This window comes from Spermophilus citellus (genome assembly GCF_964194105.1).
Source record: "Spermophilus citellus genome assembly, chromosome: 8".
Taxonomy (NCBI): Eukaryota; Metazoa; Chordata; class Mammalia; order Rodentia; family Sciuridae; genus Spermophilus; species Spermophilus citellus.
Window position 1 is genome coordinate 138,093,363 of NC_138189.1, and position 24,934 is coordinate 138,118,296.

Genomic DNA, 24,934 nt, shown 5'->3' on the forward strand with positions numbered 1-24,934 from the left:
ACATATGTGCACAGCATATGCCAGACGTAATGGGCAGTACTCTGTGTGCGGTGTATATTTACAAAACCTCATTACAGACCACAAAAAAATATTATTACCAGTACTTCACTGATAAGGAAGTTCATTTTTCAGCACTTTACATAAATAAACACTTCTTGAGAACCAGCATAATGTCATCCATATAAGTTAAATAAAGTTCTGGAAGTGCAGCCTGGCATTCAAATCCTTCCACAATCTGAGTAGAACCTTTCTAATTGCATTGCCTATATCAAGTAAAACCAATGAAGACAGTGGAGATCAAGAAAGTGAAAGTTGGTAAAAATAAATAAATAAATAAATAAATAAGGAAATCAGCCCCTACCTTGCACCATACCTAAAAATTAACTTGAAATAGGCCATACATTTCAACGTAAAAACTAACACTGTAAAACTTTTAGTTTTTACAAAGCAGGGAGCCATTGTAGAAAACTCTTAAATCAAAACTTCTTTTTGGGCAGAGGAAAAAAAAAACAGTATGTTCAATTTTTTGGACTCTTGGGGAACTGTCTGTGAAACTGGTTTCTATCTTGCCTGAATCTAAGGGTAGACAGGAACAGGGAGAGGTTGGGAGCGACTAATAAGAGGTAATTAACCAGACTTGGTTGAACACCATAGTCTCAAAAATGAACACTGAACACTGAATACTGAACACTCTCCCACAGCGGGTGGGGGCTCGTTAGTATAGTTTCTACAGCACCCAGAAAAGCCATAGTGATGCAGACACCAGGGGGCGCTCCTGAGCAAACTGGTAAACCTCTTCATTATGTTACATGCACAAGCCCAGAAAGGACACACCTCAGAGAAAGGTTAGAAATTATCAGAATTTGTAGCTAAACAGATTGGCAACTATCTGTACCTGTATAAGACCAGTCTGCAAAGACTAGCCCAGACCGCTCATATTTCAATAGTACTTAACAGGCATTCAAAGAAATAAGGAAACATGATCTGGTTATAGGAACAAATGAAATCTCCAGAAACCAACCCTAAAGAAATGAAGATATATGAATTTTCAAACAAAGAATTCAAAGTAACAGTCCTAAAGAAGTCCAGTTAATCAAAGGAGAGAACATATAGATACCTAAACAAAATCAGGAAAATGATGCCTGAATAACAGGAGTATCAACAAAGAGAAGATATGAAGAACCAAACAACTCTGTAATCAAAGAATACAATATTTTAATTCAGAATTTTACTAGAGCAGGCATGAGTAAGCAGAAGGAAAAAAAATTAGTGAACTTAGGGACAGGTCACTTGAAATTACAGAGTTAGAGAAGACAAAAGATAAAAGAATGAAGAAAAACTAAAGAAAACTCAAAGGACTTATGGGACTCCATCAAGTGGAGTTCTGGATGGAGGAGAAACAGAGAACTTATTTGAAGTTGAAAAACAGCTGAAATCTAAAGAAAGGAAAAGTATTTTAAAATCCAAGAAACTCAATGGACTCTAAATGTGATGACTCCAAAGAGGCTCACAAGACACATTATAAATCAAATTGTTAGAAGTCAAAGACAAAGGGAAATATTAAAAGCAGCAAGAGAAAAATGACCCTTCACATACAAGGGAGCTCTCAGATTATCACCGACTCTCAACAGAAACCTTAAAGGGCACAAGGAAGTGGAATGATATGTTCAAAATACTAAAAGAAAAAAAAAAAAGACTGCTAATCAACAATACCGTATCCTGCAAAACTATCCAGCAAAATTGAAGAAGACTTCCCAAATTATTTTTTTTTTAAAAAGCTAAAGGAATTCATCATCATTATAGGTCAGCCTGATAAGAAATGCCAAGGAATTCATTTTAGTTGAAACAAAAGAACATTAGATAACAACATTAGCATATGAAAGCATAAAGCTCTCTGGCTAAAATAAATACATAGACAAATAGAGACTTCTGTAATACTGTAATAAATCACTCTATTTTAATATAGAATCTAAAAGATGAAAGATAAAAATGTTAATGGATACATAATATAAAAGAATATAATTTGTGCCCAGCGCTTATGGCACTTGCGTATAATCTTAACAACTCAGAAGCCTGAGGCAAGAGGATCACAAATTCAAGGTCAGCCTCAGCAATTTAGCAAGGCCCTAAGCAACTTAGACCGTATCTCAAAATACAAAATTAAAAAAGGGCTGGGAATGTATCTCAGTGGTAAAGCACTTCTGGATATAATCCCCAGTCCTCCCCCACCCCTCAAAAAAGATATGATTTGTAACACCAGTAACCTAAAGCATGTGATGCATGTAAAAGATTAGAGTTCTTATATTGTGGTTGAAGTTATCAGTTTAAAATAGATTGTTGTAGCTATAAAATGTTTTATATAAACCCTAGAATACAAAAGACAATACCTATAGAGGTAGCAGAAGAACATGAGAAAGGAATCAAAGTAAGTCACTACAAATAAAATGTAAAAATCAAAAGAAGGAGAGATAAAATAGTTACAACAGAAAATAATATGATGGAAAATAGAGTTTCCCTTGGAGTAAGCATTTTAAATGAAAATGGATTAAACCTCCAATCAAAAGACTTAATGAATAAAAAAACAAAATCCAACTACGTGCAGGCTGCGAAAGATTCATTTTGGACTTAGAACACATTTGGGTTAAACAGAATGGAAAAAGAAAAGATCTTCCATGCCAATGTTTACTAAAGAGACATCAGGGTATCCAAACATATCAACTTTAAGTCAAGAATTGTCATGTGAGAAAATAAGTAGTCACTATATAATAATAAAAGATTCAATTCTCCAGGAAGGTGTAGTAATTGTATATTCACTAACATGAGAGTACACATAGATGCAAAGTAAACATGTACAGAATTGAAGGGAGAGCCGGGCGGGTGGCACACACCTGTAATCCCAGTGGCTTGGGAGCCCGAGGCAGGAAGATCACAAGTTCAAAGCCAGCCTTAGCAACAACAAGGTGCTAAGCAACTCAGTGAGACCCTGTCTCTAAATAAAATACAAAATAGGGCTGGGGATGTGGCTCAGTGGACGAGTACCCTGAGTTCAGTCCCGGGTGTCCCCCCACCACCCAAAAAAGAATTGAATTGAGAAAATATTCCTATAATATTTGTACAATTCAGTAATTTACTTTCAAAAAAAGAAATTCCAGATAGAGGCAGTACATCCTGTCAGGAGCATGTAGTGAATCAAAATTATTCACCTCATCGTGGCAAGGAAAGAAGAGGGGCTGTGTCTCACTATCCCTTTAGCTCAAGAGGGGTCAGAAAGCAGAGAGTGGCGGGGGTAAGGGACCACAGGGAAGATGCATTTTTCTAGAGCATGCCCTCAGTGACCCACTCCCTCCAGTCACACCCCACCTGCCTTCACTACCACCCGGTTAGTGTTCAAACTAATTTGGTTACAGTTCTCATAATCTAATCATTTCACCTCTGAATATTCCTACATTAAGAGGAGCTTCTGGGAGACACCTCATATCCAAACCATAAAACATAGAAAAGATTAAGGCAGAAATAAGTGTAGTAGAGAATGGAAGAACAAAAGAAATAAATCTACAAAAATTTTGAGTATTATTATAGATCCACTACATTGACAAAGCATTAACTAGACTAAAAAGAGAAAAGACTCAAATAACTGAAGTTGTAAATTAGATAGGAAACATAATAACTAGTATCACAGAAATAAAAAAAATATTAGGAAAGACTACACCAATGAATTTGATAACCTAGAAGAAATGGATAAATTCATATACACATGCAACCTAAAGAGAGAAAATCATGAAGAATTAGGAGACATAAACAGATCTATGGCTGGTAAGAAGATTGAATCAGTAATCAAAAGTCTCCCAACAAAGAAAAACCCAGGACCAGATGGCTTTGCTAGGGAATTCTACCAAGCATTTTAAGATTAATGTCTGTTGTTTTCAAACTCTTCCAAACAATATAAGAGGAAAGTACACTTCCAAACCAATTTTATGAGGCCAGCATTACCCTGATACCAAAGCCAAAGATACTGCAAGAAAAGAACACTACAGATCAATCCCCTTGATAAATATTCAGTCAAAAATCCCCCCAAAAATACTATTAAATCAAATTTAGCCATACATTAAAATATTATACACCATGACCATGTGGAATAGACAGTAGATATGCAAATGGTCAACAGGCATATGAACAGATGCCCATGATTGATCATTATGCAGATCAGAACCATCATGAAATATCTCCTCATACCTGTTAGGATGGCCATTGTTTAAAAAAAAAAACAAAAACAGAAAGGTAATTAATATTGGTTAGGATGTAGAGAAATTGGAATCCTTGTACACTGTTGGTGGAAATGTTAAATGGTACAGCTACTGTGGGGGAAAAATATGGAGAGTTCTCAAAAAAATTAATTGGAAAATTAATATAGTAATTTCCATATAGTAATCGCACTTCTGGGTGTATATCCAAAAAAAAAATTGAAATCATGTTCTCAAAGAAATGCCATGTGTTCACCGATACTCATGGAAGCATTATTCATATTAGCCAAGAGGTGGAAGCCACTTAAATGTCTGTTGATGGGTGAATAGATAGAGAAAATGTGGTATATACATCCATTTTCAAATTATTTAGTCCTAAAAATGAAATGAATCCTGCCATGTGCTATAGCCTATTCAAGTTCTAGAAAATACTTTAATCTAGAGCCATGGTTCTCCACCGGGTGGGGAAAGAGGGAGTTTGCCTCCCAGGAAAGTCTATGAAGATGTCTGTGGTCGTCATCACAGAGGAGATATGCCCTACAACAAAGAATTATCCAGCCCCAAATGTCAATCATACTACTGAAAAATCCTGATAGAGATTTATTTTTAAAAAAAGAACATATGAGACCAAGGAGAAAGAGAGTGGCCTGAGAAAACTCTTGGAAGAAATAGAAATGTTCAAAAATTTTTTCAAAAAGAAATTGGGACATTAATGTGAGTTGCACAAGTATATACACTTGCCGCTTCCATCAAAGTTCATCAAAGCATGCACCTAAATAGGTGTGACTTATTGCAGTTAAATTGTGCTTCAATAGAGTTGACTTACACAATTATAGAGATTTGAAATTTCCAACTTAGAAAAAATAAACACCTTTGGAAGAATGGAGGAGGAGAGGATGTTGCCCAGAGCTCAGCATCCTTTATCCACCATTCTGATGTTGCTGGAACTGCTATTGCTTCTGCTCAGGAAATCACCAGCCCTGCCTTGGAGTTGGAACCCAGATCCTCCTCCTCCCTCTGATTCTGGAGTCACAGTGACCTGCCTGAACTGGAAGTAGACACAGCTTCCCTGTTCCTTCTGCGTTCTAATTTCCTTGGCAGAAACTACGAGAAAGCTGGCCAGGGAGTCTGGAAAATGTAGCCTTCTGGTCCCCTGTGAAGCAGAAGAGAACACAGGACAGAAAGGGGACAAAGTACCTGGACATCTGGACTACATCTGGCCCATAGCTTATCAGTCTTCGTAATACTAAGCTACAACCAATTGAAATGATCCATATGCCCTGAAAATTGGCTCTGATGACTCCTACGTGCTGGTTCTCCTGAAAGGAATGCCATTTTGCCTTATCACCTTACTTGCCGGTGCTAATCAGATCCTCGATGCTGCTGGTCCACACATAACCCACTTCATGAATCCTCTTGATTACCCAGTTGGAGGTGAAACTTCTCCCACCCCTTTGTTTCCTTCACATTTTATTTATACCTCTTTTATGATATGTTACCATGTATTAAGTTTACATAGATGTATGTCTGCTCAACAGTGCCTTGTACCTAGTAGTGTTCAATAAATACCAGTTGAATAATGGGAATTAAAGAAATGGATGGTTGAACAAATGAGACTACAGATAATTTTATATAGTTACAAAAGTGGATAAATCTGCATGATCTCTGCCTATGTGTCTATATCTCTTTCCCTTTACATTCCAGTCTTCTGTGTAAGAGTCTCCCGTCTGTCACATATCATGCTTAATGCCTTAGAAAGTTGTCTACAGGTGGTACGAATGGGGAGGTTTGAAGTAGCTACTGACAACATAAATGTTCACTATATTTTGCTTCCTGCCCTGTAAAATTGAATGTAAAACTAATGCAGAAATCACATTTCCCCTTCTTTTGGCATGGAGTAGGGAATGAATCAATGAATGAACTGCCAAGAAAATCAGTAAAGAGTGTGAGCAATTGCAGAAAATCTTTCTCCTGCTGGGTGAAGTGTCACAGGAAAAGAAAACCAATGGGGCAGAGATCAAAGCAAAGTGAAATCTTAACTATGTGATCTGATTTAATACACGGCTTCAAGGGAATTCTCCTTCACCAAGCCCAAACAAAAACAATGCTTTAAACCTCCCCATATGAAAGGTAGGAAAGCATATTCCTGATGTGGGCTCATTGTGTTGTGTATATTTGCAGTTATGGAGCAGGAATTTCAAAGGCAAAAATGGCCAGTTATGTCTAAACAATTCTAGGAATCCCTTGGCCAAGTGAACAAATTTGTACCATAAGCCAGGAATGCACGTTCCCAAAGGCAGCCCAGCATTTGTTTGTGAGAACAGTTTGGCCAAAGAGAAATCTGGCAGTTGGGCTGTTCCAGATCAGAACAGATGTCAGTAATGTTGGCTTGGGTTGAAATCCTGCTCCTGTCACTTTCTATATGTTCCACTTTGGACAAGTTGACTTCACACATAACATGTGAAGCAAGCACCCATGGGGTAATTGCACACCTCCTTCAGAGAGTTGTTGCAAGACCTAGTCTCTATCATCACAGAGCACAGGGGCTGGCACCCAGGAAGGAGCCGGTGCATTCCTGCCATGACTGTTCATATCAGAGCATATCAGAGGCTGTTCATATCCGAAGCGAAAGCGGCCCCCAGGCCTGTTGTTCTCCCATCAGAGGTTACTCATCAATAGGAAAATTTAAACCAAATTGAAAGTAGTTTATCTTCTCAGAAATTCTCATTAAGCCAAAGGATGCAAGGAACACATTTTCTTATTGAAAATATGCTGCAGTTAAAGTCTAATTAACTTTTCTCGTAAGATGAAGACAGAGAAAGTACAGGCACTGCTCCAGCCTGAATCAGGCAGCCCCACCTCCTGAGATGAGATGGAAAGATTGCAAGGTTACAGTTCAGCCAGCCTGGCTGAAAGTGTCTCTTCTCAAGTGCTCTTGTATAATGCGGCGTTGATTGGAAATGATGTCCTATATTCAAGAAGATCAGCATCAGTTGCAGTGGACAGAAAGATGCTGTTTTTTTTTTTTTTCTTTGAAACCTTACTTTTCAAGTGCATGAAGGACAATAAGCTTTGATGGGATACTGAGCAGCTTCCAGGATGTACACACCAAATTCTGGAGCATCCTGTCACCGTGGTATTATTTTTCTCTCAAAACAGAGAACACTCACTTATTCTCAGGGCAGTATTTGTGAATTCCTAACAGAGGAGAACTTATTCCAATCTGCAATTACTCTATGCTTCTTTCGTAAGCCAGGCAGCACAGTAAAGGTTAAACCTCATCCTGGGAAGGATAATTCTCTGCTATAGCTTTGAACAGTCAACATGAAGAAACAAGTACAAAAAGAGTGACTTCATGTGACAATGTGATGACTATTATGTCAAATTCATGGTACACCTAGCCAGTGAAATGTAAACCAAAATATGCATTTTAAAAAATAAATAGACCCAGGTGGTCTGCTGCTTACAGTTAAGCATATTCTCTTCACTCCAAACCCTTTTGGGGCTCTTTGAAAATCTGGAGAAAGACACCAGAAAAATGTCTATATGTATGTAGCCACAAAAGTGTTTGTATGATTTTAAATGCCGGATGCCCCACTAATCTCTAGATTAAGAATCATAACTCCAAATTCTATGATTTTGTCATTTCTTATTGCAGAGTAATACTCCATTGTGTATAAATGCCACATTTTTTAATCCATTCATCTGCTCAGGGTTATACACAATTACATATAAGAGGAAAGGAGGGGTAGGAGAAAAATTATATAAGTGGAAGAAACGATTTATAGTAGAGGGGGTGGAGAGAGAGAGGGGGAGGGGAGGGGAGGGGAGGGGGGATAGTGGAGAATGGGAAAGACAGCAGAATACATCAGTCACTAGAAAGGCAATTTGTAAATCAATGGAAATGTAACTGATGTGACACAGCAATCTGTATACGGGGTAAAAATGGGAGTTCATAACCCACTTGAATCAATCTGTGAAATATGGTATATTAAGAACTATGTAATGTTTTGAACAACCAACAATAAAATTAAAAAAAAAGAATCATAACTCAAACACAGTTTAGAATAATCTAAACTGTCACATTTGTAGACTCTGGAGTCAATCAGAAGTGGGTATGAATTTTGGCTCCAACTTGAACTGCCAGGTAACCTGGGGAATTTTTAACCTTGTTCAGTTTGGATTTTCTCTCTGAAAACAGAAATAGTCATATTTTCCACGGACATGGTTAATTATGAATATTAAATTAGAGAATCTATTTAAAGTCTATATCATGGTCTTGGCATGTACTAAGTACTCAGAAACTCAGTAACTATTAAAATTGTTACTTGATATTTTAAAAAGTACAATAAAAACAGTTTTTAAAAAATCAGGCCTGGGCTGGGGTTATGGCTCTCAGTGACAGAGTGCTTGCCTAGGACCGGTGAGGCTCTGGGTTCCATCCTCAGCACCACATAAAAACAAATAAATACAGGTTAAATTCTAAAATAATCATCATCATCATCATCATCATCATCATCATCAAGCCCCGCACAATCAGAGAGTGACTTCAATTCAGTTTTAATTCTACAAACACCAAGGGCCTCTTATTTAGGGAAGAACATGGTAGGTCTTTGAGACTGCCTGAACCAGGGAACTGGAAGAGACAAACCAGATATGCCCAACTGTCTTAGTCTGTTTCTGCTACTATAACACAGTGTCACAGGTTGAAAAAATCATACTAGAAACGTCTTCAGCTACAGATCTGGGAAGCCCACAACTGGAGGGACACATCTGTCAAGGACCTTCTTCTTGCTGCATCTTATTAAGATGGCATTGGAATGCCAAGGAGCTTGCCCATGACTCGGAGAAAATTGAACTGAACTTGCCCTTTTTATGAGGAACCTGCTCCCACAATAATGGCATTAATCCATTGACCAGGGCAGAGCCCTCGTGGCCTAATCAAAGGTCCTGCTTCTCAACACTGAATTCAATTTCAACATGTTTGTTTGTTTGTTTGTTTTTAGTTTTCAATGAATATTTATATGTGGTGCTGAGAATCGAACACAGTGCCTTACACATGCTAGGCAAGTTCTCTACCACGGGACTATGACCCCAGCACCTCCACGTGAGTTTTGGAGAGGACATTCAAACCATAATACCAGTCCTGCACAGGGAAGCTCTTTGGATCTTAGATTCTCAGTTGGACAGAACTTTAACAATTACTTGGGTTACTGTTAGCAGAGACTTACAACAACCCCCAGTAGAACCAGAGCTTCAGCCGATTTCACAAAAGGAAACCTGTGACTCCTTAGGCAACATTTTATGTATTCAGGAGGAAAGATTTCAATAAACCAAAAACCTTCATAATGTGTGGACTAAAGTGGAATTCTTAAATCCCACCACGAAGGATTTTTTGGTTGACCAGAGTAAGGCTATTGATAGATTTTACTCAGAAACAAATGTGGAAATCTATTAAAGCAGTAGTTACAGGTCAACAAATTACGTCATGAAGTTTCATTTTAAATAGAGAATTTCCTGCTCCGTCTAATCAAATGTTCCAAAACATGGTGATAAAGAGATTTGAGACTGAAATGAGATGACTTGGGATCAGTCTTTAAGGCCACCCCTGCTAACTCATTAGCCTAGGATCTCATTTCCTTGCAGATGGATTTAACTTTGAAGGAGGTCAAAATTAAAAGGCGTAAGTTTAAGATAAAAGAAGAAAATAAAATGACACGATACTTTTCTTGTTTTACTCTTACCACCCTGATCCCTGCCAGTCTCCCTGGAGTTTACCTCCTCCACTGTCCTCTGCCATCCCGATAAATGTGAGATTTCCAACAGGAGCATCTACACAGGCCGGGCAAGTAATGTGAACCAATGCCGTGGGCTGTTGATGGTGGTGGCAGTGCAGACCCACGTGCCTCGGCCTCCAGAGAGCAGCAGTCATTCAGCTGCCATCTGGCAATCAGGTGTATGTTGCCACAGCTTCCTTTTTCCAAGATAAATTAAATGTAAATTTGTATTTTAAAATATCCTGACTTTTAAATATTGGTGACTAATTCATGTTTTTAAAAAAACACATTACGAAGGCCAAAGAAAACATCAGACAGCACCAGTCTGAGTCTTTGGCTGTAAGTTTTAGGGTTCCTGAGAGACCTCCCCCCAGAGTTATCGTCCCACTCTATGATCTCTTCCTAGAGAGCATCATCTGTGTCCACGGTTTAAAATACCTTCTCTGTACTGCAGTCTCCCAAATTTGTTAATGGTACGGCCTCCCCTCTAAACTCCAGACTTCTCTGTCTAGCTGCCACCTCCACGTCTCCCCTGGTGTCTCAAAAGCATCCTACACTCAAGCACATGCAAAGCTAAATTCTGGATCTATCTCTAGCACGTGTTCTCCTCCAGTTTCTCTAGCTCCATAAATGGTTCCTGTGTCGCTCAAGAAACATATTATTTTCTACTTTCTACTCTGTTGCTACCATTGTCCAGCCCATAGCTTTTCTAACATTCAAAATTATCCTTCATTCTGTGCCCTTACATCCAGCCCTATTGCCACAACAAGCCACCGTGTTCATTTGTTTTTTCTGTTTTCACTTCGCAGCATAAATGAGCTCTTAAAATATTAAGCAGGTCAGATCACTCCCTGTTTAAAAATCTCTCATTGTCTTTACAATGAAAAAAAAAACAGAGAAGAAAGTATATTAAGTAGATGCTGCACTACTGGATCAAATGGAATAAAAGTATTTTTCATCTGTGAAATAAGAACACTAACGCCTACATCAAAGGGCTGTACTAAATGAAAGCAAATATTATTGTTGCATTAGTTTTATACTAGTTTTTACAGGGAAGGAGGAAAAATGTAGTGAACATTGTGTTGTTGACAGCTACTGACAATCTCCAATGAGTACCACCAACAGAGAGCCTTCTAAATGTTTAAGTGACAGAGTTTTCATTCATATTATCATGGCTTCAAAGTAAAAACATCTATCTTGATTAAAGAATAAAAGGTTGTTTTTAGAAATTATGGAACAAACCAAGTTCAATGAAAAACATTGGATATATTAAAGAATAACTTCAAATGTCTTTGAATCATTTTTAAAAGAAGATTTTTAAATGGGAAATAATTAGAGAATGAAGTTGGAACAATTTACAACATACAGATATTTTTGCAAATCTATCTTTTTGTTGATTTCAGTTCACTTTCTCTTAAGCTATGCAGGACAGTTTTAATTTCTAAAGTAGCACCATGAATTTAGCAGCCCATAGTTAGAGCAAACCCTATGGCCTCCTCCCTTTTTTTTTTCCAATTTGCACCTTCCCATTTAGAAAACACCAAGGTGAGAAGGAGTCCATGAAATCTGCTGAGGCTGGTGGCTGCAGAGCCCAGAGTGAAGGTGAGAAGCTGCCACTGCCCGTAGCAATGAGCTCTGTGTCTGTAGAACTGCTGTAAGTGAGCTGCTCATCTGTGTTTCCACTTTACTAGATCCATATGGAAGTCATAAAACCTCTCCATCATAATAAGCTCTTGGGCTGATTTCCAGTTTAATGTTAAGCTGGAAAGTTTGCCTTCTTGTAAGTTGAACTGGTTGATGAGCCATGGAGAAGGAGGAGAAAGAGAATGAAGAAGAGGAAGGAGAGGAGAGAAAGGGGTGGGGAGGGTGGAGAGACGTGATAGATCGCTTTCTGTTATTATAGGTAAATACTGGAGGTAAATCAATTTATGAAGAAGAAATGTTTATTTTGGCTCAGTTTTGCAGGTTTCAGTCCATGGCCATTGGCCCCATTGCTTTAGATCTGTCATGGCGCAGTGTGTCACGGCAGGGATGTGTAGCAGAGGTGGCCGAGTCACCTCATGGCTGATGTAAAATTGAGAGAAAGAAACCCAGATCCCATTATCCACTTTGAGGGCAGCCCCCAAATGAACTAAGACCTTGCCCCTAGGCCCCACTTCTTAAGGCTTCCACCACCTTCCACTAGCACCAAGCTTGGGACCAAGACCTTAACATGTGGGCCTTGGGGACATTCCAGATCCAAACCATAGCAAGGGAGGAGAGAAGAAATGAAGGCTGCACTCCCTGCAGAGTTCAGTCCTCGTTTTTATGAAGATTCAAGATTTAAGAAGAAGATTTTAGTTTGTATTATATTTGTAACTATCAAATTCTCCTGTTAGTGTGTACTTACACACATTAATACAGTAAGCAGGCCTTTGTTTTGATTTAAAAAAAAAAAAACTTTTAATAAAAATAACAACTTGAAAAGTTGTAAAAAAGAAAAATATTTAACAACTTTGTTTCTTATAGTAATTCTATTCAATAATTACTTATTAAGAATCCACCACATGTGAGACACTGGACTAGAATGGCATCAACACACACATATGTAAACAGCAACTAGAAAGAACTCTGTACATACAGTTCCAAATTCTCCTTTTCTAGACAATTAAATTTCAGTCCTATAGGAGAAAAGTGACTTTCATGAAGTCACTTTTCTAATTACTAATGGCTGGGACTAGAAGATGGTCTAGAGTTAAGATAGGTTCCCAGTTCTCATAAATAGAATTTCAAGCGTATATATCTGTGTATATATATATATATATATATATATATATATATATATAGACACTTAAAATTCTATTTATGAGAACCAGAAACCTATATATATTTGAGAACAAAATATATACATATGTATATATGTATTTACATATATATATATTATATATATATAATATATATTTCTCATTATGACTCTTAAGAAGAACATTAAATTAAAAAAGTGCATCAAACACACAAAACTACTTCCAGTCTCTGCTGAAACCTCTCAAAAACCTCGTAAAAGGGTTTTATCTTTTTAAAACAGAGAGCAACATGGACAAGGAAATGAAGAACAATAACAAAGTCTGGAAGACTGGACAAAAGGGATGAGCAGCCAATGACACAGTAGAGCCAAGAAACGGAGCAAGCCTCTATGTCTGGCCGTGTAGGTTGTGACATGCCCCTCAAGGCGGGCTCTGGAGCAGCCCAGGGCATGCCCTCCACCTCGGCCACCCAGCCACCGTGTGCTGAGATTACTGGGAAAGCAGCCGTGCGGAAGGAGAACCCTCTCAATTTGCACCAGGAATTCCCCAAAGGTCGGAGATTGAAAGCACCATTTGGCTCTGAAGACAAAGAATAAAGATGAAAGATTTGTATATTAAAATATATATGGCTGGGTGTGGAGGCTCCGCCTTTAATACCAGCACCTCCAGAGGCTGAGACAGGAGGATAGAAACTTCAAATCAGCCTCAGCAACAGCAAGGTGTGTGTGTGTGTGAGTGTGTGTGTGTGTGTGTGTGTGTGAATGTGCATATACACAGAAAGATGAACAAACAAAGATTAAACTCCCTACAGAGTATAGTCCTCATGTTTATCGCTAGGAATAAGATTTTAATTTTCTTTTGTTCAAATTATATTGTTATATAGTGTGCATGTACAGATATACAACAGATCCCATCATTATGTACAACTATAATGCACCAATAAAAAAATGTGAGAAAAAAAGATTCTAGTTTTCATTATTCTGTGCTTGTGTGTGCATGTGTCCGGCCTAGAAAGTATTTTGTTGAGAATTGTGAAGCAAACAGCTTCACTTTGTTCTAAATTACTCAATGTATTTGTAGAATGCCACCATTTTCAAATACTAAATACTAAATCCTTTAGCTCTAAGAAGCTAAAGCTGCTTCCAAAGTTATATTCTAGCTGTTCATCTTATTATGTCCCTGGGAGCTTCGTGAACTTAGGGGTCTTGGAAAAATATCAGAGCTTAGTCTTTGGGTTGGTATTCCCCTGTGAAACACTCCATTTCTCTAAAACTGAGTCTTCAGGCCATAACTCTTTGTTAGGTCTCTTGATTAGTCTGCTTTTAAAGCATCTTAGGAATTCACTGCCGTTCATGAAACTCATATATTTTCCTTAACTGGGCCTCCACATGGAAAAAAATATCAGTGGTTATCAAAGCAAACATATTAAAACTACCATCATTCTTTAGCACTTAGACATTTCTGTTGGTCTTTTAATTGCATGTTTCTTCTGCAGGGCAGCAGAATGTACAAAACCTTCTGGGTTTAAAGCTGCCTCTGTGCAGCCCAGCTCGCCAGCCTCCCCCATGCACACTCCCAGCTTGACTCTGCATTCCAGTCATGCATATTTAAATACCTGGGGCTTCCGGTCACCTCCAGCCATCCCTGCTTGCTACTACTATTGCTTAAAAAATTACTCCATTTTATTCATCCCACCAAAATGCAGATTATTTGGGGTGACTCAGTTTAGGCAATGTACTCTGTGGGACACCTTCTTCAACCAGACATGTGGTTATGTAGCTCTCTCTCCTGCTCCTGCAGCATCTTCCATTAGAGTGCTTGACACACCATGTTGCAATTGTCCTGTTAGTGCTCTGCCTGCCAACCAGACAGTAGGTTCCTTGAAGACAGGGATCGTCTTGCTCTCACATCCCTACCATCTAGCACCTTCTTTAGCTTGTCAGAGGGACTCAATAAATGTCTGAGTGAATGCATGAGATATGTCCATTGCAGAATATTAGGAGGTAGGACTTCAAAATAAATTTTTAAAGAAAATGAATGTAACTACCCAAACTAGAGACAACTCACATTAGCATTTTTGGTTTCCTTGCTTCTAGTGAATGTTCTACATCAACCCTTCTGCGTTTAGAGCTTTGAGTACTTCTGTTTTCATTTAACACTACGATGTTGTACTGAAAATAGTGTTAAGCATTTACACACGTAACTGCAAATTCTTTGGAAACTTCACTTTAATGGTTGTAAGGAGAACATCGTCCTTTAGAAGTAGCATAGATTGTTCAGATATTTTCTGTTCTTGGGTTTTGAGATATCTTTTTTTGCTATTATAAAAAAATGCTTAAGTGAATATTTTTTGCATCTTCATTTATTTTTTTATAATACATTCTAGAAATGAAATCTCCAGGTTAAATTTTACAATTCTAACCAGGCAGTCTGGCAGAAGGATGGAATGGAATGGTGGTCACTAGAGGCTCAGATGGGCAGGAAAGAAGGGAGATTGGGAAGAAGTTCAATAAGGGGCAGCAGAAAGCAGAATGGAGGAATTACTTCTCATTTTTCTGGACCACAGTAGGATAAATATTGGCTAAAATGATCTATGATATGTTTCAAAGTGACTCTTCTAGTCATTTAATGATTCATATTTGAAGAGATGGAAATGCTCATTGCCTTGATGTGATTAATATACATTATATACACATACTCAGTTACCATAATATACCGCATAAAATGTACAAATATGCCTCAAATAATAAAGAAAATTCCACAGTTCTATATCAGTGTACCAGCGTACCTATGAATGTACTCATCGATGTAATACCATCTTTCTAATGAGTGAAGGTTACATGGGCAAAAAGGAGCTCATCATTTTTACCTTTGCTTTATTTGTCAATTATATGACACTTTTCTGTGAATGTAACCTTTGAGTATTTTTTCTGTTGTACCCTTTTCCTAATTGACTTAAAGCTTTGTATCTGTCAAGAATATAATCCTTTGAGAATTTTTTTGCCAACCAGTCTGACATATGCCTTTGGATTTTATTTTATATGTTCGTAACATTTTTTAAAATGTATGCACATTTGTCGATCTTTTCTTTTGCAAATTATTCAATTACTTTTCTTTCCCTGGCAGATGCAGTCGATATATATTTTCCTACTTAGAAATGTGCTCAGATGGTTGGTCTCCTTCTAACCTTATTAAGTTTGGGTTGTTGTCATTGTTTAAATTTTTGACCCATTTAGAATTTATTTGGGGGTGTAGTGTGAGATGCGAGTGTTTAAGGGATGATCACTATTCCCCTCGGACTCCAAAGAAATGTTTTTAGAAGCGGTTCTGTTCACAGAAGCAGCATGCGGAGGCAGAGCTCCATGCTCACCATGGACTTTGCTTGTTCTTGTAGGTGAGCAGGAGCCGGCTGGAAGCAGCGACTCTGACATCTCCTTGATTATGGCAATGGAGGTGGGACTGTCCGATGTAGAACTTTCCACCGACCAAGACTGCGAAGAGGTGAAATCTTGAAATGGTGAACATAGAAAAGAGGAGGTAGTAGGACCTAAGGGGATGAGTGCTCCGATACGTGGACCGGGCACACACCTTCAGACACTCGGCAACCCCAGGACGCTCTGCTCCGTCCAAGAATGATAACGAAAGCAATACCCAAAGTCTCCTTAATCAGGATGCTGTTGCATCTCCAGGACAGTCTTTGTCCTTGATTGACAGTGTGGAAGTTGAAGGCTGATTCTTCCCTCCCGTGTCCTTGTAGGCGTACACTTCAAAAGCTCCTAAAGTAGAGAACGAAAGGAAACCTTTAGGGTTTCTTAGTTTTAATTCAATTTTTCCAAGTCTTATTGTCCTTGTTTTTCAAAGATTAATTTCTTTGGTGATTTGTTTGTAAAGACTGTGTGTAGTTTACATCTACTCGGGTGTTTTGTTTTTGTTTTGTTGTTTTTTCCCTTTGATTCACTCCAGCTCTCACGAAGAGTCCAGTTTGGAAGCACCAGTTCCTGTTAGGACTGGTTGATATTACATCCCTGAGACTTCTGGTCTCGATCTCTCAGCATGAACTGTGCATGGCTTTGAGAAGTGCCTCAGCACCCGGAAACAGCAGGAGGCCAGCTTTCTTAAGAATCTAAATTCTTTTAAGTGGGTCTTGAAAATCCCAGCTGCCAGAGACCCCCAACACTAAGTTCTAACTCTGCTGAAGTCGCTGCTCACTATTTTAGGGAACATCACAGTGGCCCCCACTTTCTGGGTTCTGCCAAGGGCCACATGAGAAAGGGGCTCCATGGAGGTACACCCAGGTGTTTAGGGTCTTTGGCTGAAATTCTGAAATCAGAAGTCCCCTCCAAGGTATAAATGCCAATCTTTGGCAGCTGCTTATGAGACTGCAGACCTAAATTGAAAACCCAAGACCATGCATTCTTTCCATTGAAACCAAAATGCCCTTTGTACTGGTTTCCCCAAGGTTAGAGCAAGCAGTCAGCTCCTTAGGTGGGTTCTGCAGGGGATGGAAGCTTTAGAAAAAACTCAATCATCTTTAAGCCCAGTGGTAAATACAGTGGGGGGCTGCAGTAGCACCTGGATTGTACCTTACTGCCTATACCCTTCTGTTAACCTGACCAGACCACGTGGAAGGATTGAGGTGAATCCTCAGTAGATAACCTTCCCAGGGGTCCCCTGAGAGTATGCAGATACCAAGTAAGGAATGAGGTGTCACTTGATAAATCATTTGAACCAAAAAAGTAATAGGAATTTGCTAAATCAAGCTAATCCTGATTAAGAAAGACAAATAAATGGGAGAGAAAAAAGGGGTATCCAATGGGTTCTAAAATCCACCTGTGTTTTTAAAATGTTTGCTTCTTTTTTTTTTTGTATCTATGATAGAAATGTGCTATTTTTCCAGTGGGTGATTTTGTAACGTATTCAGACTATCCATAATGCAGAGATGACAGGCAGTGACCTGTGTCCCCAGACAATCAGATGGGCCACCTTATCATCTCTAAGCAACTGACAATGTTCATGCTGCTGCTTAGACTAGCTACAAAGGAGAGCTTTTTCTCACTGAGCTGTATTTTCATATTGATGAGAGCTTTTGCACCTCATTGTGCTACCACTCACTGAAACACAGAGCGTGGTCCTGCTGTCCACCCTCGCTGTCGGCTTCAGTGTGGAGTGCAGGTGTAGGAATACCTGCTCTCCTTTTTCCACCACCTTTAATGATTTTCCATCTGGTGGTTTCTAAGTAGGCAGCAAGCAGGGAAAATGAGGCCAACCTTCAGGCAGGCATATGTCCCTATATTTTATTTAACCCAACACTTCCTGTTATAAAAGCCAGCCTCTAGGGGTAGGGAAAGCAGGCAGGAAGAAATGAGGAGAGCGCCAACTCAAGGGACAGGAGTCCTTGACCAGCTACCCCCTTGTGAGGCCCTGGCTACTCCACCTGTTGAGTGAAGAGTGTTGCAGGATAATTCCCAAAGCTCCTTTCAGCTTTAGGATCCCATTGAGTACTTGGCCAGTGGGATCCATTTTTAGCCATGTCTTTTAGCAACTAGGCTTTATAGCTAGGGAAGACATAGTGACTTGTCACATGTAATAACAGCCTTTGAGATTGGGTACTCCTGTGTGGCTGAGAAAAAGATAGAAATGGTATAAGTTTTAAAACCAAGTAGAAGTTGGTTTGTTCTGCCTCGTTCCGGAACTATTGTTAGTCACATAGTTCTCAATCTCTGGATACCTTTGAAGCCTCATTCTCCCTGTGGAATTCCTAATCTCAGTGATGTTTATTTTTCTTTTTCGACCTGCATCACCTGTTCTTCTTTCAGTAAACTGTGCCCGCAAAACTTTGGTATTAACTTAAATATAGAAGAATTAGGGTAGGTCAACAACAATAGGAATATTACTATATTCTATACCCAGAGAGAAAATGCCTTTAGCCTGTATAGTCCTCTGATGAGTATTTTCTCTTCCTACCAATGATCAGGTAAATCAAAATTTGGTTGCATATGCAATTCCTGGCTACAGCCACCCCTACAGAATAGGGGTGGATGATATGGGAACCCAGAAGCCCATCCAAGGCTTGTGGGTCCAACCTCTAAGAGATTCTGCTGCAAACACCCCAAGCCTGTGAGATTTTCCAATTACCAGAAGGTTTTGAAGGGCTTTCCCTGTGGTCTTGGTAATTAAAAAAAAAAAAATTTAACCAGAAAATTTGTCTTTCAAAAGAAATGACAAAAGTCCTTGCTGGTAGCCTTCTTTACTGCCTCCCCCAAATAAGAGATTGACCTGGGGACCTAGTGGTCCTCACATGAGGGTCAACAGGGTACATGACCTGTGATGCAATCTATATGTGTATTTGCAGATGTGCATTTTTCTGTAGAGAAGGTGTAGACCAATATTATCCAGTAGAAATACGATGAAAGTCTATGACTCTAAATTTTCTACCAGCCACATTTCAAGAAGTAAAACGAAACAGGTAAAGTCATTTTTATAATATGTTTTATTTGACTCAGTATTTTTGTTTACATGTAATTGGTGTAAAAAGCATCAAGGAACTATGTCCCATTCTTTTTTTGTACTGAGTCTTCTAAATCCATTGTGTATTTTGCTCTCACTGAACATCTCAATTTGGACTAGACAAATGTCAAGCACTAATGGCCACATGTCTAGTGGTGACCGATTAGGCAGCATAAGTCTAGCGCTCCTCCAGTATTCCTCCCTTAAAGAAGACTAAAGTAAAAACCTTAATTACCTCCAGGGAGAACCACACACCACCCAAGTCGCCTAATGAGAGGCCCAGAGATCCACAGATTTTGTAATGAATAAAGATTCAGCAGCCCTTTTTGAAATTTCTACTTGAATTTCTATCAACTGATATCTGTTATCATTTATCATTGACTGTCACTTCTCTGACCAGTTTTTTTTTTTTTTAAGTCACACAAACCATGTGGATTTGGTGCTGAAAGAAATTCTATCCCTCACTTCTGTGACAAACCCTTAGGCTAAAAGGTGGTACTTAGGAGCCAAAGAGAATTTCAGACTGAAATCATCCAACTGTTCCTCATCCTCTAGTTCTTCTTCGTGGTTGGCAGAAGGTATATACCCTCACCCTAAAGCTCCAGCTAGTATTCATGTATTTGGGAGGAAAGAGTGAAAAATTACATAGTAACTCTACATACAAGACTTTGTGTGGCCTTACTGAGAAAGAATCTTTGGGTCTTGTGACATCAGCCTCTGCTTGTTGGCTTGTGACCACCTCTGGCAGCCAGTTTTACTCTCAACATCAGCATTCCCCATAACCCCAAGGCTGTGGGGAAGAAAACATTCGCATTCGCTGAGAATGATTTAGAGTCGCCTTTAGGAATTGCTGCTTCTTGTGTGGCTAGTCCTTTTGGAAGAGCTGAGCCCTGATCATAGATATGGCATTTGAGTATTGATTGTTCACTAAGGTTTGATCAGCCCTGGAAGGTCAGCTGTAGTCACCCAGCCAAGGGGACAGGTAGAAAGTCTGGAGAAGGTAGAAAGATAAAAGCAGCAAAGACTCCGAGCTGATTTGATATCACATGGCAGGGGAGTCCTTGTGACTGTGACTATGTTTCATAAGAGGTTTTCATGCTGTTTTCTTTTGCTGTTAGCACTTCCTCATCCCAGTAGAACATGTGGGTGGGTGCTCATGGGTCTGGGTGTGGTCATCTCCAAAGTCACAGTGCCCAGTGGCCATCTCAGTTTCTTCCCTGACATCCCTGTGGCTACCATACTTTCAGGACCAAACGTGATGACAGATACTCTAACATAAGATTCTTTCTTATTTCTGACTTTTGTTGGGGCAGAACATTTTTACAGAGCATAGGAAGTAAATGGCACGTGGTTGTCCATTGAATGCATCACCTTGACTGAATGCAGAGAAATCTCACAGAATCAAAACTCTTCCAGAAAATCTGGGGTATGGAGTCACTCCCATGTGCAGCAAGCACCCACCCCTGTGTAGTACTTGGGCCACTAAGGCTATGTCCAGGAGAATTTTTCTACTCTCTTACTTGTACTTCTTTATCTTTCCTTCTCTGTGTGTATGTGTTTGTCTGTACAACAAAACACACACACCGGGTGTCTGTCTGTCTGTCTGTCTTTTCTCATATTCCCTTTCCTCCTCCTTTCTTTTTTCTCATGTTCCATTTTTTCTTATTTACTTTTCTTGTAAGAAACTCTAACCTTCAAGACCAAAAAAAAAACCAAAAAACAAAAAACAATCCATGGCCACAGAGTTACTCATGCTGGAGTTTTTATTGTGCGCTCATACCCGTGATTCTTACTTCTGATAGGAAAGCCAGGACACTTTAGAGGCAAATTAAGTTCCTCCTGAGACCAGGGAGCCTCACCTTCACTTCTCATATCAATTTTGTCTCAAGCTCCAACCCTTACCTTTTTTTTTCTTTTTTCATATTTTCGTGTCTGAAAAGTTTCCTAAGAAATAATGGAAAATTCCAGAATGCTGTCTACATCTGTGATCTTCCACCACTAGACTATTTGACCTTCCTAGTTCACCGTGTGCCCCCAGGGTCAGGATTGTTGTGCTGTATCTGAGACCCACTCCTGCTTTTTAAATTGTAGCACAACAGCTGCTCTTTATAAGTGATCAGAGGGCCACTTAAAACTCACAAAGAGGCCCAAAGAGACTGTCCTCAAAAAGTGGGGTCTCTCTGGTTCCTTGTGCAGTGTCCAGTGCCTCAGAAGCCCCTGTCCATGCTGTTCCATGGCCAGGACTGATGACCACAGCCAATGATGAGGCTCCAATGGGACCAGACCCGGACCCTGCAGGAAGGCAGGAGCGGGGACTGCCAAGAGCTGGTCGAAGCAGGGCTGGAAGCTTCTGCAATGAGAAATGCCCATCGCCTGCACTAAGAGCTGGTCTGAGCTTTGTGGGTGGGGGGGGGGGGGCTTAAGGAATTAAATATTCAGGAGCTGAAACCCTCATAATTGTGAAGATTAAGACAGCCTGAAAAATAAGTGAATTCTGAGAAGTAGGTATGAGGGTCTCCTGAGATCTCACTACCATTTACCTCTCTCCTTTCCCTGCTTTCCTCCCACCTCACAACCCCAGACCCTTCGTCATGGGAATGGTAGTGTGGAGAGATCCTTAGCCAGTCGTCCCTTTTGAGCCTTTTAATGGCACTGAGTTACCATCCCAGAACTAAAGTGAGCCCAGATCCTGGTTGTGCACCCTTTAATGGTAAAACCTGCTTGTTCTACAAGACCCTGAAGAGGTCAGTTACATCTCCTTCCCTGCCTCCTGTGCTTCATAGTCAAGTGGCTTTTCCAGGAGCCCCTGTCACCAGAGCTGGTCTAACCCTGTGCTACTATTGATGTTTGCACTCACTCCAGAGCTGTTGGCTCTGCGAACACCTGATACGTATTCACTGATGATAATGATAAGGCAAGAGAATGCATCTCTTCAGAGGCTGCATTCTGAACACAGGAAGAGAGAAAATCCATGGTGTAGGGCACTCCGCCGCCTGAGTGACCCAGCCATTCTGGGCAGAATGCCTGTGGGCTTGTCCTTCATACTCAAGGGAGGGACTTGGGGACACAGAAATGTGAGGACCATGTGTGCTATATAAACCAAAGACTGATCGCCATCCAAATGGACACATGTTTCTTCCATTGACTAAATTTTCTCCTAATGTTCTCACAAATAAAAGGGAGGGGGTGTTCATTGTTAAATGAAACTTTAGGGGCTTTCTTTTGCAGGCTGTTGACTGACCTTACTAAATCTAGAAATCTAAAATAAATGACTTGTGGCCTGAGTACCACACCATCTGGAAAGTCTAATGTCTAGGCCCCTTTTTCTGCAAAACTTTCAAATCTAGCGCTTTATTGAACTCAGAATATTGTTCTCTTTGAGAATGTGAAGATTTTAAATAGCCAAAGAATTTTCATGTATAAGTGCTAGCCCGTGGCAGTATATCCTGCTCTTTGAAGACAATAAAAAACTGTTGCCGGTACTGATTGATAGTCAGCAGAGCAGCTAAGGAAGACGAGTGGACTTAGCAGTCTGAATTAGTGCTGGCCTCAGTGGTACCTACTGCTCTGTAGGATAATATTGCAAGGGGAAGGGTGCCCTCTGCTGGAACAATACTGCTACTCTTTCAGCAAATTAATTTGGCTTGGGTCACCATTCCTCCCACAATTTGTTATTTGCCTTCCATCGCAGTTTTCCTCCTCATTAGTTGAACATTCAGTCTATGTTTATCAAAAGAGGAAAGAATGTCACAAACTCTGAAAAGTTAAAAGTTTGAGACCTCCTGGAAGATCTTCAGCCCTTTCTCCTGCAAAATGTCGACATGGACTCTTGCTCTGTTTGCAAAGAAGACGCCTCTAGCTAGAACGTGTGTCTGGAGCTCTGAGCAGAGGTCTGCCTGACCCGTAACTTACCAGCTCGCTTCTCGTGAAATCGCGAAGGAAGACCCATAAAAGAGCTTCTTTCCTGTGAACGCAAGCCGTGTGAAATGCTGATGTGTTTGGTATATGTACATACTATATTTACTTCCTGCTTTTACATTAGTAATCTGAAATGGTTGTACCAGTTTATAATTAGAAAGATTCTGGGGTGGGAGAGGGTGGGGAGGGGCTGTTATTTTTATAGTGGGATGTCCCTTATATTTAGAAAACTTGAAGTCATTTTGTATTTGTGAAAATTACATTCCAGCCATTTCCTGTGGGAAAACAATTGAAAGATACCATTCTTTCAAATGTTCATGAGCTGGGGGAAGATGATTCTTATTTCCAGGAGTCTCCCGAGCAGTACATGTGAGACACCCAGTTTTGTAGACAGCAGACCAGACCATAACCAGCAATTGCCAGTTTAAAAATAGGGGTGGGGGCATTCCAACTCTTTTGAGCCCTTTGTATAGCACATCATTATTTTCCACTGGGAGAAAGAAGCTACAAAGAATGATTTTTATAATTATGAACTAATCAGACATGACATCATAAATCAATCTCCAGCACCTCCCTGTTAGCAAGAGGGGAATCCACTGGTTTTATTTTTTCTTCTTAACACCATTTGCTCTGTTTTAAAATGAATCGTGTTGCAGTTCGCATTTCACTAGGCTTCCAGAAGTCTTCAGTCCCATCTCATCTTGCCATAGTCAGATCAAGATCTTCCTTGATTTTGTTGCCATCTGAATCAAAAATCACACACACAAACACAAAAATACTCCCAGTGGCTTTTTCGTGGGGAGTTTTGAATTTGGACTCTGGTGAACTCTTAATTGATGAAGTAATGTGGTAGTGGATTATATAGCCATCTCACCCAAGCACTGTTTTCTGTACATAGTCATCTGCATATTCAGAGGGTGGTTAAGGCAGTACAGTCGTTCGTTTTTTATGTATAGATCTCCTTCCCTCTTCCCCTTCACAGGCACCTGCCCTACTCTTTTCAAAGCACTTTATCTCTTAATATACAAAGAAATTTGGATTTTTTTTAAAAAAACTGTCTTTGAAGGAATTGGTCTTCTATTAGAAGACAGATTTTTATTTTGCTTTATTCTCTTCTCTGTGTGCTTGGAGAGCATCAACAGTTTGTATCATGCTGGGCTAGTGAGGAGACAGTGAGGATGATAGTTGGTTGCAACCATACCACGTGACTATTTTGTTATATAGAAGACTACAATGTAAATAAGTACAATCGTGTTCTTATTGTACTGGTTAAAAAAATATATATTGCAACTATAAAGGTTTTAACACAAGGGTTGTGAATTGCAGGAAATTTCACTGCAAAATTTTGTTTGGTTTTGTTTTTTAATAAAATGGAACCATATGCCTGTGTTGTGTCATCTGTATCCCCTGACACTGTCACCTGTCCTCAAGCTCCTGAAGTAGCACTATGGATTACAAAACATCTCTTTACTGCTGAATTGTGAGTATATCAAAAGACCAAAAACGATGGCAATAACTGCCTCATTTCTCTCAGGTAAGTCAAGTGCCAGGCACACACCTCCTCTGAGCTCTGCTCTTCTGGGTGAATTGATTGACAGCCTTTGAGCAATTCTGAATAAGAACGGCTGCTGAATTGGGGGGTGCAATTTGGGGAGAACTGAGTGCTAATGGGTGTTACTGTCTCAGGTAGGTTTATGTCCCTAAGCAG

At 39.7% G+C, this 24,934-nt stretch overlaps 1 protein-coding gene across 1 annotated transcript in view; it reads left to right on the forward strand.

The window, feature by feature from the left end:
- RNF150 (ring finger protein 150) overlaps nucleotides 1-24,607 on the forward strand; it is a 222,296-nt gene extending 197,689 nt beyond the window's left edge. Inside the window, exon 7 of the mRNA XM_081304140.1 lies at nucleotides 16,196-24,607. Within this exon, the coding sequence (XP_081160266.1) occupies nucleotides 16,196-16,314 (119 nt within the window). The 3' untranslated portion in view covers nucleotides 16,315-24,607. The remainder of the gene's footprint in view (nucleotides 1-16,195) is intronic.
- Nucleotides 24,608-24,934: the final 327 nt, after the last annotated feature.